This window comes from Paroedura picta, chromosome 7, assembly GCF_049243985.1.
Source record: "Paroedura picta isolate Pp20150507F chromosome 7, Ppicta_v3.0, whole genome shotgun sequence".
Taxonomy (NCBI): Eukaryota; Metazoa; Chordata; class Lepidosauria; order Squamata; family Gekkonidae; genus Paroedura; species Paroedura picta.
Genome location: NC_135375.1, coordinates 124,279,806 through 124,297,531, shown reverse-complemented (window position 1 = coordinate 124,297,531; position 17,726 = coordinate 124,279,806). Strand labels below are relative to the sequence as shown.

Sequence of the window (17,726 nt, the reverse complement as noted above, 5' to 3'; positions counted from 1 at the left end):
GATGCGCAGCTCTGAAGACGGAAGCCGTTTCCTTCAGATGTTTATTTGAACTTGAGTCCGCAGTCTCGCTCTCCCCGTCCCCGGTGTTTCCGTTCTGACTCTGCTTCTTCTCCTTTGACTTTCAGGTGCAGCAACCGGACGCAGTGCGCGGTGGTCGCTGGCCCAGACGTCTTTCCTGACCCTTGCCCGGGGACTTACAAGTACCTGGAAGTGCAGTATGAGTGTGTCCCTTACAGTACGTATATTATCCTCTGTTTCTTTCGCTTGTGTTCTGGAGCTCTGGCTTCAGTTACGTTGGAGATTCAGCTTGATGCTACTATAGAAGCAAGAATTTCTCCTGGAAAGAACACTTGGTTTTCCTGTAGATACTTGAGAGAGGGTATGGTGTGAAAAGGGTGGCCCTCTCCGCAGAATGCATTTTTTGGATAATGCATTTTGGATTTTTGCAGCCAGATTTGTGAAACAGGAAAATCTACTTCTCAAGGGCATTGAAAGAACATTGTTCGAGGTGTACAGAATGGGCCGCACTCTAAATAGCGCACTTTCAATCCGCTTCCATTCTGCTCTGCAGCTGGATTCTCCCACGGGAAATGCCAACACCCACTTGCAAGCAGCTGCCAAAGGGGACTGAGACGGCATTATTTAGCTCTCTAGAGTCAGAAGGCAGAATGGGAGCAGGCGACTGGGGAAATCCCATACTCAAGTTTCTCCTTAGTTGGGAATGCTTTGTCAAGGGGCCTCAACAGTGGCTGTGAAATTGCACTTGCTGGGTTGCAAGCCCCAATAGAATAGCCCCCCCCCCACTCCCCGTCTTGGAGCTGCTACTAAGACCTTGGTTGTCCTTCTTCCTGCCTCTCACCGAGAAGAGCTGTAGAACCATCTCCGTATGATGGGGAGGGTTCCTTCCTGACCCTCGGCTTGTTCCTCCTCATGGTACACCTCTTGTTGTTTGGGTTGTGTTCTCTGGCTCCTTGTTATGTCAGCCTGCTGCCTGGAGTTCTGGTGACAGCAGCAAGGTCTTACTTCCAGTTTTCTCCCTGCTGTTTAGCTGTCAGGTCACATGACATCTTGTCACATGGCTTAAACTCAGTGGGCTGCATGCAGCTGCCTGGGCTGAAAGGGGGTCCTCAATGTGGAAAGACTGAAGACTTGAGAAAACTCTCTCTCTCTCTCTTAGCTTCCCTTCTCTTTTATGGACGTACCCAAATGATACCTTACTTGCAACCATGATAATGCGTGTTCTTAAGGGGTGACCATGGCCAGTGGCAGAGATGGCCTTAAAAGGGGGTTCAGTAAATGCAGTAGAAGACTGGCGGAGACTCTGGGTTCAGAGGCAATGCACACCCAGTGCTTGATGAAAGGATTATGGGGCCGAAAGGTCTTTTCCTGAACCCAGGAAAAGGTTCGCCCCTCAGTTGGGGCGAACCATGTCTGCTGCCCGGAGTCTTTGCTTGTGGCCTTCCGAGAAGTATCTAGGCAGCTACAGAGGGAAAGAGGATGCTGGGCTAGGAGGATCTGTCTGGGCCCCACGTCCCCATTCAGCCCGGCTACGTGGGGGGCAGGGCCGTGGAATGCCATGGTGGATCTCGGGGATTCCCAACCCGTTGAAATTGACAGTATTCGGCTGAAAATGTGTTTGTTTACTTTGAGATTTCTTAACTGCTCTTCTCCAAAATTGGTTCCGGGGTTGTATACAACAGTAAAAGTACAAAATGCAAATCAGATAGTAAAATTTGATTACATTTGATTAAATATTTAACCTTTCCTAAGAATTAGAATTCATTACAATTAAGATTTTTTTCCCAACAAATTGAAAAGTCCTCAAAGGAAGGCATGCCTTTAAGCCCCTTTAAAATTTAGGGCTGTATATATTTTTTAAAAGCTTTCCCCTCGTGCCGCATGCTTAATAGAAGAGTGTCAGATTGTGGGGAATAAACATGTCAATCTCTTTTGTTTTCATCACAAGAGGCAAGGCTCTTTACACTCTTGGTGACAAATGGTCTGAAGCTAAAGAAAAGAAAGGTGACAACAAGCCAAGTAAAAATTGGGCCTGTTTCCCCCCCCCCCCTTGAAGCAGTCTTCCTCGTATAATCTGGATTGCAGAGACTGGATCCAGTACAGGGAGTGTCCAATCATGTTGCCCCTACGGCTCATTCCAAACTCGCTGGATTAGGCACCTTCAGTGTACTTTAGGAGGAGAGTCTCCTGTTCCGCACAGGATAATCCAGCTGCAAAACGCACATTGCAAGTGCATTATCTAACGTGTGCGGAATGAGCCCAGGACTCCTCGTGCCCCGAGGAAGAACACCTTCTGAATGGAGAGCCATCTTTGATCAAGTTAGACCATTGAGCTCTCCTGGCCAAGCATCCAGCCGGCCACTCCAGCTTCTGGTAGCGTTCCTGGCTCTGCACTGGGAGGACTGGGAGGTTTGAGGGCTGGCGTGGAGAGGAGAGGCCTCAGTGGAGTATAATGCCATAAAGCCCCCCTTCCAATGGGACAGTTTCCTCCGTTCTGGACCACCTGGAGATCTGTTATAATGGTGGAAGGTGTCCAGGTGCAGCCTGGAACTTGGCAACCCTAACCAGTGGCGCCTGCCATGAGCTTCAGGAAGGAGGAGGGGCAAGGTGTGCCTGTTGCCCTGGGTTTTTCAGAGGAGGGACAGGTGGGATAATCTGCAGAGGCGGGTTTAATTCCCTGCTCCTCCCCATGCAGCCAGCTGGGTGACCTTGTGCTAGTCTCAGTTCTCTTAGAGTTATTCTCACAGAGCAGTGGAATGTAAAAAGCCAGCTCTTCTTTTCTTCTTCCTGTGGTTATTTTAGTGCAGATCAGAAGGGGACTGGATGCCAGATCCAACATGGAAAGTGCCCCTGCCAGCCCTGCCGTTTCAGAGGAGCAGTAGGGGAAGCAGGGAAAATAAGAGGCTCCCCTCGCTGGCTTGGCTCAGTGGCAGCTGCTGCCTGTCTTTTGTGGCGCTGGGGACACTGTCTGGCAGCGATGACTTGTGTGCCTTGTGCAGGCCTGCCAGATGTGGGTTCAGTCTCCCCTTGTGTGGGGCCAGGGTGGCCCAGGGGTGACCCCAGGATCTTCAGCCCCCGGCTTTCCCCAGTGGATTCCATGTTCTGTCCTCTTCCTGGCCCCGGGTAGAGATGCCAAACTGAGCCCTTTGCTCCCTTATGCAAAGTTCTGGCTCTGAGCTGTGTGCCCCCACCTTGGAATTATTATGCTCTTCAATTCAGAATTGCCTCTCGAACTCTGGCGAGGGCCCCGCCTGCATTATTGTCATGTGAAATGGCTTCCTTGCACCTGGAAAGGATTTGGCCTCCTTCCCCCTCCCCCTGTCTTGACTGTTTTCTTCATTTCTGAGAAGTGTCCTTCCCTGAAATCCATTGTGGTTGTGTTGGATGGTCAGGCCATGGCAGAACGAATGGAGGTTATCTCGGAAGTGACAGCTCCAGAGGGAAAGCAACGAGCCGTTTAATCCTGATTCCCGTATTTCCTCGCATTGCAAAAGGCGCTGAGCATTTCTGGACTGATTTTTGTGCCCTATGAAACCAGCTGGCCCTGGAGAGAGATGATGGGGTTCTGGGTAGTTTAGGTCCCGTATTTATTCTACGGAAAGCACTCTTACGGGTCACAAATCACCACAAAGATATCTGGTGGGCCGTTTTTATGTCAAGTGAAAATATCCTCTGGTTGTTCGAGGCATATGCATCTTTCCCGTAAAACAGAGATGTCTGTCTTTGGCCCCGTAATCACTGAAGCAGTAAACCGGAGGCTGGGCTGTTCTGTTTCAGACCGCAGATGGAGAGGTGTGACGGAGCGCCCCTCCGCAAAAAATATGGCGTAGTAAAAAACTGGTGTTCTGGTGGAAAGCACCCATGTTCCCACAGGATGTTTTGTTGCTCTTATGTCGAGAATATATACTGGATAAGGAAGCGGCACCTGAACTTCCTTGGCACAGGTTAACTGTGCAGATGAGAATCAGTCACAGGCAGTGTTCCCTCGACTCAGTATGTGTGAGCAGCTCCTCCTGAACCCCTCTCCCCAGCAATCTGGAGTCACACCGGGTCTCACACTGATTGCCACGTTCCCACCCACTTCCCAATGAACCAGTCTCGGCAAAGCAGCAAAAGGTAATTTATTTAAAAAGTGAAGTCGAATACAGGAGGCTTCTTGTTCAAACTGATTTGCTAGGTCCATATAAGTCAATCTATTACCCAATCGTCCCCCCACCCCCTGCAACCCTCTACCATGCCTTGTTTTAGGAAAGGTGGGTGTCCTCCTTCCTCAGGGGCTACTGTCAGCACCCAAGGCCCAACTGCAGATAACCGACAGTTCTCTCTCCGTCTTCTGGCTCCACCCTGTTAACGTGACACTCCCAATTAGTCTGTACGGCAGATCATACAGGAGCTGACACAGAGAATGCCCCTGGTCTTAGAGGAGAACAAAGAAGCAGATCCTGCCACTTATATTCTGTTGAAGGTGTGAATTGCTCCACTCAGGAGGGGGAAAAGAATGAGAGGAGACATTGGTCACGGCTGCCTGTGCAGGAGAGAGTGCTGCACTACCAAGAAAACAGCATTGCCTGTCAGAATGCTGGTTGCACGGGAACAGAATCAGAAAACAAATGATTACCCTACGTTTGAGCCAAGGGCCCATTAAATACCCTTTAAATGACAGTTCTGATCAAACGCTAACGGCATTTTTACATGACAAAGTCTGTACTGTGAATACATAAATACAATGTAAATAGTGCTTTGAGAATTGGGATTGGGGTGTGGGGGACCCACGCTGGGTCTTTGACCAGCAGGATGCTGATAATATCCCATTATTCACGGGCTGCCGTAAGACGTTTGTGGTGAGAGGAGTTCTGGAATCCTGGCAGGGCCATGTTATAACGGAGGGAGACTCTCAGTCTAAACGATGCCCGTTTAATTCAGTCATTCTCAATCATTTTTTTGGCCAGGGCCCTTTGGGGAGCTGTCCTCGGGTTCCAGGGCCCCCTGATATAGTCTGGCCACTTAAGCAATGAGCTCGGCTGACGTACAAGCAAGATGTTTGACCAAGAGGACCATGTGCGGTCATTTTGTTCTTGAATGCAAGCACACACAAAGAAACGGATTACAGGAATTAATGATATGGCAAAAAAGGTACTTCATCGGCTCAGTTGCCAAGGCCCCCCGTAAACCTTTTGGGCTCCCCTGCTCACCTCTTTCAGTCTGTTGCCCCCGTCCAAAGTGCCAGGGCTGTACGGCCCCCAATGGGAGTGACTGGCTTAAACCACACTGCACTGTCACTTACCGTGTCCAGAAAGGGATGCTTGAAGAACTACGCATGAGTGCATTTTGTTTGGGGGGAATTTATGATGTAACTTTCCCCCCCCCTTGTTTACAAGCTTTTGCAATATAAGACCATAAGTTGGCACCACCCCAAATTTGTACCTCCGTGTGGTTCTACATCTGCTGTTGATTATAATTGCCAGTTCTCTGGTTGGGTTGGGGGGCTCCTTAACTGCTTAGGACTCGATGTTCTGTTGACTAAACGTCTTTAGAAGTGCAGCTAATTCTCGGGTGATGGGTTCAGGATCTGAGGAGGGGGCAGTGTTAGACGGAAGAGCAGGTTTTTACACCCTGCTCTTCCCAGCAGTCTTAAAGTGGCCTTCCCTTCCTCTCCCCACAACATTCACCTGGTGAGGCTGGTGAGGCTGAGAAGCTCTGGGAGAACCGAGACTGGCCCAAGGGCACCCAGTGGGCTTTATGTGGACGAGCAGGGATCAAAGATGAGAGTCTCTAGATTAGAGCCCGCTGCTCTTAACCCCGCTGGTTCCCCCACAACAGTCTCCTTGTGAGGTTGGTGGGGCTGAGAGAGTTCTCAGAGAACTTTGATGAAGATTGCCCAGCAGCAAGGGGTGGTGGCAGGGATGAAGCCCCACCCACAGCATGCCCTGCCCCGCCAATCAGCTTTCCTCCTCCTGCAGGAGGCGCCTAGAGGCCACATCCCTCTTCCTGGGCCGTGGAAAGAGTGAGGATGCCCATCGGAGCCTCTTCATCTCCACTAGCACGTGACTGGCGTCCTGGCCCGCAGCCCGGAGGCTAGACCCATGCCAACCCTCAACCTCTTTTCGGCCTGCAGCGTGCTCATTGGTGCCGCAGCTCCCCTGGGGCACGCAGCTGGCCCTTTGCTCTCCCCCCATTATCCCGTGGAAGCTTGCCTGCCACTCACCCACTCTGAGCCTAACCTACCTCACAGGGTTGTAGTGGGGATAAAACAGCGGAGAGCACACAATAATTTGCTTTGGGTCCCCACTGAGGAGAAACACAGAATGTGTATGAATAAATGAAACAAGTGAATAGACGTTTTCCCTTCAGTGTCTTTAGAGAACCCATGAGAACTTTGAGTGTGCAATGCACACTCAGATATCAATCCAAACATGTTTCCAATTTATACTCCACCTGTCGGAATATGGGGGGGGGGGGGATGGCGACAGAATGTGCATGCACAGATAACATTCTGCAGCATGGGCCGCATGGATCAAATCCATTGAAAGGGAATCCAGGATCAGCCCTATTTCAACTTCTAATAAAGCAAAGAGTTTCTCTCTGTGTGTTCTATTTAAAATATTTACTTGTGGCTCTTCTGTCATATACTTGAAGCAGGATATTTATCCCATGCAAGATTGCCAGAGGATTTCAAAAGGATGTTCGACTTAAAAAAAGCACACCAGAAACACAGCCGATCTATCATGTGACGCGTGTGCATTTGGAATTCAACTTTATGAGATGATTCCACCATTCTCGTTCTCATACAGTTTAATTACTGCCAATCAATGTCAAGAAAAGTTATTCTCCCAACCAGCAATTAAGATAATATTTGCACCCATCATTGGTTGCTCTCACACTTCAGTCTATAAATCAGGAAGGAAGTAGAACCCAATTAATAGAGCATCCAGTGAAGGCAATCTATCCAAAATGACCCGTGAAAGATCATTCCAGAGGTAATCACTAATTTCCACAGTCACCTCCATCAATGTGATCCACGGAGGAAGCTGGCAGTAATAGTGGCGCTGTTGATAGCCATTAAATTTGGGTGGGGAGCTGGGCAGGTAAGCGGAAAGAGAGCCAAGTTTGAGCCGGGGGCACCTTTAAGACCCACAAAGCTTTATTCTTTCGCGTCCGTGCTGACTTCTGTGCCTGCACACGAAAGCTTATAGTCAGAATCCAGCTTTGTTGATCTTAAAGGTGTCTCTTGATAGCTCTGATTTTTTCAGTCGATTGTTACTGAGAGATTCCAACCACTGCAGGCCACATTCAAGGAAGAAGAAGAAGAAGAGCTGGTATTTTATATCCCTCATCACACTAACAAAAGGAGTCCCAAAGATGCTTACGAAAACTGTTTCCCTTCTTCTCCCCGTAGCAGACACCTTGTCAGGTAGGTGGGGCTGAGAGAGCTCTAAGAGAACTGTTCAGCGAGAACAGCTCTAAGGGGACTGTGACTAGCCCAAGGTTACCCAGCTGGCGGCATGTGGAGGAATCATAGAATAGAATCATAGAGTTGAAAGGAACCTCTAGGGTCATCTGGTCCAGGGGTAGTCAACCTGTGGTCCTCCAGATGTCCATGGACTACAATTCCCACGAGCCCCTGCCAGCGTTTGCTGGCAGGGGCTCGTGGGAATTGTAGTCCATGGACATCTGGAGGACCACAGGTTGACTACCCCTGATGTAGTCTAACCCCTGCAGCATGCAGGAGTGGCGACTGTGAGCGTTTGAATGGTTCCCAGGTCGTCTTGACCTTTCCCTGGTAATTATTGAATATGCAAGGATGCTGTGAAGAACTCCCATGTCAACACCAAATAAGTTGAGGGATCCCTCAAGCTTCAGGTTTTTGGTAAAACTGCTTCAGATACGGGATTGTGTAAGGAATAACCACAAATCATAGCTTGTTCTTGCACAAGAACATTCTGGAGGTATCCCTGGGCAGGTCCATTACTTCTCCTGCCCCCTCCTTCCTTCTCTTGTATGCCGTATTTAGTTAAAGATTTGAATTTTCACAGAGCAAATCGTTCCTGGTTTGTTCTGGTAGGTGTCTAGATGTAAGGCTGAGCTACAATTCGCTAGCAGTTTGAAAGTCTCTCATTAGGTTGCCCAGTGCAAGGGAAGGGGGCCTGTCAGCCGTAGGATCTCACCCTGCACACACACCCATCCACGTCATGAGGAACCATGGTTCATCTTCCGTCTTCTCATGCAGCCCCATTTTGGAACTGCGTCTGCACAGGCCGGCTGCAGACATTTCCTTTCTAGCTAGAAAAACTCCAAAAGAAGGAGTGCCCGGCCCCTTACAGGTCCAGCACATGCACGGGAATCCCACCCAACGCACCATGTACTCTGTGAGATTCCTGTAAGATTCCTGCGCATGTGCCACCTCTGCAAGGGGCAGGTTGCCCCCTCTTTGGAGTTGTTTGAGCTAGAAAGAAAATATCCGCAGCCAGCATGCGCAGGAGCCGTCCCAGTGCAGGGCTGCAGGAGAAGGCGGAAGACGAACACGCTTGCAGGCAATGGCTCTTGCTAAATCTGAACCCTGCCACTGTCGGAGACCTTGGCATGACCTTTCTGTTTTCCCCTTGCCCAGGTATCCCCCCTCCCCTCTTGGATCTGTAAGGAATGGCCGTGGCCCTCCAAGGTCTCATGCAGAGTTCTTGTCCGGCCGTGTCACCTCAAATCCTGCAATTGGAACTGCCAGGGAATGGAGCCCGTATCTTCGGTGTCCAAAGCAGGTGCTTCAAGAGCAAGTGTGGTGTGGCAGCTTCTAATCTGGCAAACTGGGTTTGATTCCCCACTCCTCCATATGCAGCCAGCTGGGTGACCTTGGGCCAGTAACAGTCCTGCTAGAGCTGTTCGCACAGAGCAGTCCTGTCAGAGCTCTCTCAGCCTCATCTACCTCAGTGGTCCCCAACCTTTCTGAGGTTGGGGACCGGCAGGGCATCGGGGCCACGTATCGGGCCGCACCTGCGTGCCGCGCCCGCGCCCAGGTGCCGCACCCACGCATCGGGCCGCACCCGTGCATTGGGCCGCGCCCGCATGGGCGCGGCCCGGCCCTGATTCCCTCTCCCCGCCCTCCCGCAGTAAGAAGCTTCCCGGGCCGCAAGCTTGCGGCCTGGGAAGTTTTTTACTGCGGGGGGGGGCGGGGAGAGGGAGCCGCGGCCCGGTGCCATGGCCTTTGCGGCCCGGCACCGGGCCGCGGCCCGCAGGTTGGGGACCACTGATCTACCTCACAGGGAGTCCGGTGTGGGGAGAGGAAAGGGAAGGCAATTGTGAGCCCCTTTGAGATTTCTTCATACTGCGAAAAGCAGCGTTTAAAGCCGACTCTTCTTCTTCTCCTTTTGGTCTTTGAGAACTGTCCAAATCAAGTATCCTCTCGCAATATTTACGTACTTTTAAAAAATCGCCCTGCCTTTCTGCCTCCAAAGGGCCACCAAGGCAGCCGGCAAAATCTTAAAAGCCATTAAAATCAGCGCAAAACCCATCATTAAATCAAGCCTAACGTGTAAAATAAGTACAAAAGATTTTTTAGAAAAACAGCAGTTAAGACATTGCGGAGGAAGGAGAGATCTCTGAGGGAATGCCAGGGGTGCAAGAGGGGGACAGAAGGGGCCAGGTAAGTCCCCCTGCGGAGGGAGTCCCAGAGTTTGGGGGCCTCCACTGGGAAGGCCCTCCCCTGGGTTGCCAGAAGGCACGAGCACCCAAAAGAGTAACAACATTTGTGGCAGTGCAGGAGTCACTGCTCAGCAAGAGCAAGGGCCTTCTCACACCCATTGAACGTAGGGAAATGCTTACCTTGTGTCGTCGTTCTGTTCCGGTCCGGCCCCTCCATATGACGTTGCAGTAAACGGCCGGCTACACCCTCCATTTTAAAGCGCGAGTTGGAGAATCATATAAAGTGGATCCCCCAACCTATTTAGCGCTAACTATGGGAGAGCAGCCAGGAGGCAGCCCGCAGAGGGAAGGCGTGGAGGCTCAGATGCTCTAAAGGCGCCTGCCTCCTCCCACCCTTGCATCCGCCTCCCCCTCCCTTGTTCCTGGGGACAGGAATGTCTTTTTAAAAATGGCTAAAATTCTGGAGCAACAAAGAGGTGGACAAGTGTGCAGGTGATGCTAGAAATAATTTTTTTTCAAAGTTGTAACACAAAGCATGCCTCCCAAACGTTTTCTCCCCCCCCCCTTCCAAATCAGGAATGAGATTAATTTTTAAATGTCTCAAAGGACTTGTGATCCCATAAGAGGTGGCGTTCAAAAAAATACGGCTCTTCTCCCTCGCATTGGGACAGCCTTTCTCAACTTTTTTGCCTTTGACAAACCCCAGAGACATTGTTCAGGCTAGATATCAGGAAAAAGTTTTTCTCAGTCAGAGTAGTTCAGCAGTGGAATAGGCTGCCTAAGGAGGTGGTGAGCTCCCCCTCACTGGCAGTCTTCAAGCAAAGGTTGGAGACACACTTTTCTCGGATGCTTTAGGATGCTTAGGGCTGATCCTGCGTTGAGCAGGGGGTGGGACTAGATGACCTCTATGGCCCCTTCCAACTCTATGGTTCTATGATTCTATACTCACCTCTCCCCAGAGGCTCGAGGCGAGTTACAGCACATAAAACCCCAGTAAAACCATACAACAAAACCCATAAAAACAAGAGGAGAGCGACGAGGATGATCTGGGGCCAAGGGACCAAGCCCTATGAAGATAGGTTGAGGGACTTGGGAATGTTCAGCCTGGAGAAAAGGAGGTTGAGAGGGGACATGATAGCCCTCTTTAAGTATTTGAAAGGTTGTCACTTGGCGGAGGGCAGGATGCTGTTTCTGCTGGCTGCAGAGGAAGGGACATGCAGTAATGGGTTTAAACTACAAGTACAACGATTTAGGCTAGATATCAGGAAAAAGTTTTTCACAGTCAGAGTAGTTCAGCAGTGGAATAGGCTGCCAAAGGAGGTGGTGAGCTCCCCCTCACTGGCAGTCTTCAAGCAAAGGTTGGATACACACTTTTCTTGGATGCTTTAGGATGCTTTGGGCTGATCCTGTGTTGAGCAGGGGGTTGGACTAGATGGCCTGTGTGGCCCCTTCCAACTCTATGGTTCTATGATTCTAAGTGGCGCGATTGTGCAGAATATGCTTGGGAAGCAGAGCTGCGGAAATGCCCACCCAGGACCCTTCCCCTTCCCACCAGCTCCAGAACCATCATTGGCCATTTTGGGAGGGAGAGGTGGGTCAAGATGACCATTTATGGACGTATCACCCGATAAATTTTAACAATTAAAAAAATATACATTACAAATTAATTAACTCCCACCCATTCGGGAACCCTTCCAGGACTGTCAAGAAATGCCAGGGCTTCATCAAACCATGGCTGAGAAACCCTGCATTGGGATATCCCCTGGGACAGCTGGTTCCATCTCCCACCACCCTGTGCTGGAATTCCAAAGGTGTCCAGGGGCATCATGCCTTGCACACATAGATGTAAATATTGATTGAAGAAGAGAATTGTGCACCATGGAATCTGAAGTATTACGCACTGAACATTTCCAACCTTTGGAGCAAAACCTCTATCCCTTCTAGTTCCTGAATTATAATAGTAGTGGTAGTATTAGTAGTAGCAGCACTAGCAGCAGCAGCAGCAGCAGCAGTAGTAGTAATTAATGGCAGGAGGGTAAATTCCCACATGCCTTGGTGACCCACTGCTCCCTTGGTTGTTGTTGTTGTTAGGTGCGAAGTCGTGTCCGACCCATCGCGACCCCATGGACAATGATCCTCCAGGCCTTCCTGTCCTCTACCATTCCCCAGAGTCCATTTAAGTTTGCACCTACTGCTTCAGTGACTCCATCCAGCCACCTCATTCTCTGTCGTCCCCTTCTTCTTTTGCCCACAATCGCTCCCAGCATTAGGCTCTTCTCCAGGGAGTCCTTCCTTCTCATGAGGTGGCCAAAGTATTTGAGCTTCATCTTTAGGATCTGGCCTTCTAAGGAGCAGGCAGGGCTGATCTCCTCTAGGACTGACCGGTTTGTTCGCCTTGCAGTCCAAGGGACTCACAAGAGTCTTCTCCAGCTCCCTTGGTTCAGAGGGCCAGAGCGTCAGTCCCCACCTCTGCTGGTAATCCCTGTTGCATCTTAAAAGGTGTGGAGCACCAAGAGCCATCTCCTTCAAAACTTTGCCCTCCGCCACGCCTAGCTGGGTCCAGGTTGCTCCCACGCCATGGCACTGCTGTGGCAAACAGGGAATATTCTTGCTCTTGCCGACCAAAGAGCAGGTTGGTTCACGTATCCGAAAACGTGAGGGCTGTTAAGGGTAACGTGGGATCAGAATCCAATAAAGTTTTATTGCGGCCCAGAAGTGGTCAGCGGAACATTTAGACGCATTGAACACGAGCCTCTGCTTCCTTTCACTGGACCTGTGAGCCACTGAATAGTCAGATAATTGAATAACGGCACTTTTAAGAGAACCCAGGCTCCGGAAAGCAAACAGAGGCTTTCATTGCTTCGCCTGCGTCTGGTGGGTTTTCTTTCCCTTTTTTTTAAAGATCACTGAAGGGGAAGAAAATAAGACAAAATTGCCTGCTTGAAAACAATTTAATAAGAGTACTTTTCCCCTCAGGATCATGGTTCTTAATTATTTTGAGTGCCGGAAATTCTGTGTAGCTGTATCTTCAGAGGTTGCTTTGCCTCACCCCACGTAGCCACTTCCCGAAAGAGCCAGAAAGGTTGGCAAGGGAGCACAAGGGAACCTCATGGAGTTGCCAACCTCCAGGTGGCAGCTGGAGAATTCCTGGAGTTACAACTTCTCTCCGGGCAACATGGGTCAGTTCCTCTAGAGGAAAGGACTGCTTTGGAGACGTTGTACCAGAGGTAGTCAAACCGCGACCCTCCAGATGTCCATGGACTACAATTCCCACGAGCCCCTGCCAGCATTTGCTGGCAGGGGCTCGTGGGAATTGTAGTCCATGGACATCTGGAGGGCCGCGGTTTGACTACCCCTGCATTATACCCTACTGAGGTCCCTCTCCTATCCAAACCCCCCTTCTCCTCCAGTGGGGCTGAAGTCATCCGGAGTGATTAGATCACACCTCTGCTTGGGTAGGTTAGGCAGTCCTTATGCGAATTTTGCAGCCATCATGAGCTGCTGACCAGAGCCTGACCTTCCAGTTTGGATTGCCCTACTGCCTAGGTAGGCGACTCCGAGCTCTGCTCCTCATCAAGAGCATCCATTGGATTTACAAACAAAAAGAAAAGAAGATTTCTACTCAATCTAGAGCCACGACTGCGACTCGCCTGCCTTCCCCCTGAGCGCAGAAGGATCATTGTGGGATTCTTCATGGCCACAGCTTCCCCACAGGCGGCTGGAGTCGGGCCTGACCAGGCTACAGGGAAGCAACTGTGGGATGGAGCTGAGGCAGCTACCAGTGACCCCGCGGGGTGGCCCATAACTCCAGGCCTCCCCACAATGACGGAGGAAGAGACACAATGGCGGGTCTCCCACCCCCAGCCGGAAGTAAGGCCGGAGCGAAGGACAAGAGGGCCTCAGCGAAAGAGAAAGGTCGAGCCACATCAAAGCCAGCAGCGAAGAAGAAGAGAAAGCAGGAAACAAACTGCGGCTCTGAGTGCGCCAGAGCACATGCTGCCTGCGGACCGGACTACGCAGCTGCAGGACTGCTCAGTGGAAGAGCTGGTGGAGAAACACCGTGAGGCTCTTGCAGGGCCTGAAAGCCCTGCAGGTGAGCAGAAGGTCTCTGACCGACTCCCCGGACAAAGGTAGCAAGGGCACTCCGGAGCATTCCGGATCAAGTCCCCAGTAACCAGATGCAGTCGCCTCGCCTGAGGGGCTCCCATAGCTTCAAGATGGCGCCACCCACACGATCCCCAAACATGGAGACCCTTCCTTCCCCTTTGCCTGAAGCAGGCTTGGAACTCAGTGGCAGTGAGGAGGAGAGGACAGATCCCTACTCTCCACCAAGGCATGCTGATGGTCCTTCCTGAGGTCAAGCTCAGTCACACCACTGGTTGTCTGGACACTGGGAGGGGAGGATGAAGGAGAGGAACGGATTTTCCTAGACCTCCTACAGTAGAGGAAGTTCAAGGCTAGGGCCCTCTTCACCACCGGGGATCCTTATGGGGCAAACGCCAGGGCAGTCAGTCCACACCCAAGAGGCCGCAGGGAGCAGGAATGGCCTGAATCTGAATAACTCTGCCTCTGAATCTTCAGAGGAGGACACATCATGGGGTGGGGCATCCAAGGCTAGACGATGCTCACAGGCCAGCCCTCCACGGCACATGCACTGAACATGTTCACCCAGTGAACAAACCAGGAACTATAAAGCCAGGCCAAACGGGATGTTCAGACAAACACACACAACTGTGCAAAAAAAAAAAAAATTATAGCACCCCAAAAAGAAACAAAGAAGCCTGGTTCCTAAATCACTACATGCAGCCTGACAGGATGAGAGGATGCAGCAGGGCCGGAGAACAACAACTGGAAGGTCAGGCTCTGGTCACCAGCTGGTGGCTCCAAAATTGGCATAAAAGGTGCATAACAATTGCCCTGCCTAGGTGAGCCGAGGTGTGACCTAACCCCTCTGGACGACTCTGCCCCACTGGAGAGAAGAAACCTTCAGGTGAGTCCAGTGTTGGTTCTCCAGGCATTTGCCAGTCCAGAGTTGGCCACACGAGACTCCTGTCCATGCCCGAGTCTCCCTTTCCGGTTCCCCTGCAAGCTGCTCTCCTCCCCCCCCCTTTCAACCCAGCATCCCATGGGCTTGAGCTCTGGCTTCTTTCCTTGGGAGGACATTCCCCCTGAGGGGACCTTCACAGCAAGTTCACAGACCGTGAAAACAAAACAAAACAAAACAACAACAGTCAAGAGGCAAAACCTCCAACTGTTGCTTGAAGAAAAAATAATTTATTGATGCATGTGAATTGCCAGGCATGCTTCGTTTTTTAAAAAGCGTTCTAACATTTTGATTCTCGTCGAACAGCAGTCTCAGGACTCTCTCCGTGGAGTATCTCAATCCACAAAAGAGTCTCCAAAGCAGGCTTCTAAAGAGCAAAACACCTTACATAATTTACATGGACCCGTGTATATTTCTATTCCTCCTTTAAAAAAGAATCTCTTGAGTACAGCCTTGCAGATTTGTCCACAAACGTTTGTAGTTGACAACAGAAGTTCTCTTTTCCAAAGACAAAGCGTTTATATTTCTGCTAAATAAGTGGCTTGTTTGACCTGCTTTGGGACTGCAGAAACCAGCCTCTCTGGGAGGGTCGCTTTTGAGCAGAGAATCTGTATTTGTGCGCCGCTACAAAATTCTTCTCCAGTCAGGCAGTTTTCAAGATGTTATCAGTCCAAGGTCAGGGGACCTTTCTGTGCACAGTAGAGTTTCAAAGATTCCTTTGTGAGAGTCCTTGCCAAGGTCTGCTTACTGGTTCCACCCGTCTTCTTTCCTTCAACCTTTCTAGGAATATCTAGCTGCAATAGTCAAAGAGCATAGAATAGCCGTGTTGGCTTACAGCAAAAAGTATTTTAAAAATATCCCCCCCCCCAAAAAAAAAGGACTTGGTCTGGAAATTACAGCTGGTGCAAAATGCAGCTGCTCGGGTCCTCACAGGTACATCATGGAGGGCCCATATCCAGCTGGGGCTGAGGCAGCTGCACTGGTTGCCAATGGCTGTCCGGATCCAGTTCAAGGTTTTGGTTTGACCATACGCTGTTTGGGCCCAGCATACCTGAGGCACCACCTGCTGCTGGGCGTTACATTCTGCGGGCACTAATCTATTGGTCATTCCCGGCCCCAGGGAAGCATGCCTGGCCTCGACCAGGGCCAGGGCCTTTTTGGTCCTGGCCCCAACCTGGTGGAATGAGCTCCCGGAAAAGCTGCGGGCCCTGCAGGAATGTTCGGCATTCTGCAGGGCCTGCAAAACATTCTGCCAGTTCTTTGGTCGAGGTTGGGGTCGGCAAGGTCAATCAATTCCCCCCCATAAGAGTGGCATTAGCGAATTTCAACAGTGCCTTCTAGAATCATAGAATTATAGAGTTGGAAGAAACCTCATGGGTAATCTAGTCCAGCCTCCTGCACTACTGGACACTTACAACCCTCTCACTCATCCATTGTAACCTGCCACCTCTTAAGCCTTCACAGAATCGGCCTCTCCGTCAGATAGCTATCCAGCCTCGGTTTAAAAGCTTCCAAAGATGGAGAACCCACCACCTCCCGAGGAAGCCTATTCCACTGAGGAACCGCTCTAACTGTCAGGAACTTCTTCCGGATGTTTAGGTAGAATTTCTTTTGAATTAGTGTCATCCCATTGGTTCTGGTCCGTCCTTCCGGGGCAAGAGAGAACAGCTCTGCTCCATCCTCTATATCAGTGGTCCCCAACCTTTCTAGCACTGGGGACCGGTCAATGCTTGACAATTTTACTGAGGCCCGGGGGGGTAGTCTTTTGACAAGGGACGTTGCCACTGCCCGAGCCCCTGCTCCACTTGCTTTCCTGCCAGTGCCTCTGACTTTCTGCCACCCTCTGGGAGGCGCTGCCAGCAGCAGCTGCGCAGTGCCACGCCGAGGGGGAGCCCCAGCCATGGCGGCCGCTGGAGAGCACCAAAGGTGAGCTGGCAGCAGAATGGCAGGGCAGCTTCTGAGGTAGCAGCTGGGGAGGTTGACGAGGAGGAGCCATGGCCCGGTACCGACTGATCTACGGACCAGTACCGGTCCCGGGACCAGGGGTTGGGGACCACTGCTCTATATGGCAGCCTTTTAAATACTTGAAGATGGCTATCAAAACCCCTCTCCGCAGGCTCCTCTCTAGGCTAAACAGACCAAGCTCCCCCAACCTTTCTTCATATGTCTTGGTCTCCAAACCCCTCCCCATCTTTGTTGCCCTCCTCTGGACATGCTCCAGTTTGTCAACATTCCTCTTCAACTGGGGTGCCCAAAACAGAACACAGCACTCTGAGTTCTGTTCGCCCTTCCCCTCTGGAATGTTTTGTTGGGATGGTTATTAGTATGGGATATATTTTACTGACACATCTTATCTCCAGTTGGGGTTTTGATTGTACTTGTATTGTAGTTTTATGTCTGTCTTAGGGGTTTTATTGGGATTTTATTCTATCTTGTAACTTGCCTCAAGCTTTCAGAGGGAGGCGACTAATACATTTAAATAATAATAATAATGATGATGATGATGATGATGATGATGATGAGTGAAAATGCCTTTAATTATATTATTAGAATGGATTTCCTAGTTATAGATAGAGAAATAAATGCTTCATTAAGTTGTCAGTCAACACAAAAATGTTGGATTTCAGCTTTACAAGTCCAGAGGAGATGGACTTGTAGAATCGAATGAGCCATTCTTGGAAGGGCATTTGAAACTAGGATTCCATGGACAGCATTTGCTTTCAGAAAATAACTTTTAAAAGAGTTTATCAAGCTCGTTAGAGAAATCTGTAACAGAGAAAGAGTTATCATCCGAAAACGTAGCAGTATTTGTCTACCAGTTTACATATTAATTTGTGGATTTTGAATTTAAGTATTTATTGAGGGATTTTTTTTTAATGCTGCCTCTCTAAGGACCATCCTGAGGCAGCTTACAAAATGAAGATAATAAAAACAAAGCACTAAAATGTTGATTAATATCCATGATTTTTTGTTTAATTAATTAATTTATTTATACCCCCCTCTCAACAATTGCTTTCTTGGGGTGGCCAGC

At 50.2% G+C, this 17,726-nt stretch overlaps 1 protein-coding gene across 16 annotated transcripts in view; it reads left to right on the top strand.

The window, feature by feature from the left end:
- Positions 1–17,726, top strand: part of ADGRL3 (adhesion G protein-coupled receptor L3) — an 808,020-nt gene that overhangs the window by 436,036 nt on the left and 354,258 nt on the right. For all 16 annotated transcript variants that reach the window (XM_077346366.1, XM_077346369.1, XM_077346357.1 and 13 more), the window contains exon 5: positions 126–235. In XM_077346366.1, the coding sequence (XP_077202481.1) occupies positions 126–235 (110 nt within the window). The remainder of the gene's footprint in view (positions 1–125; positions 236–17,726) is intronic.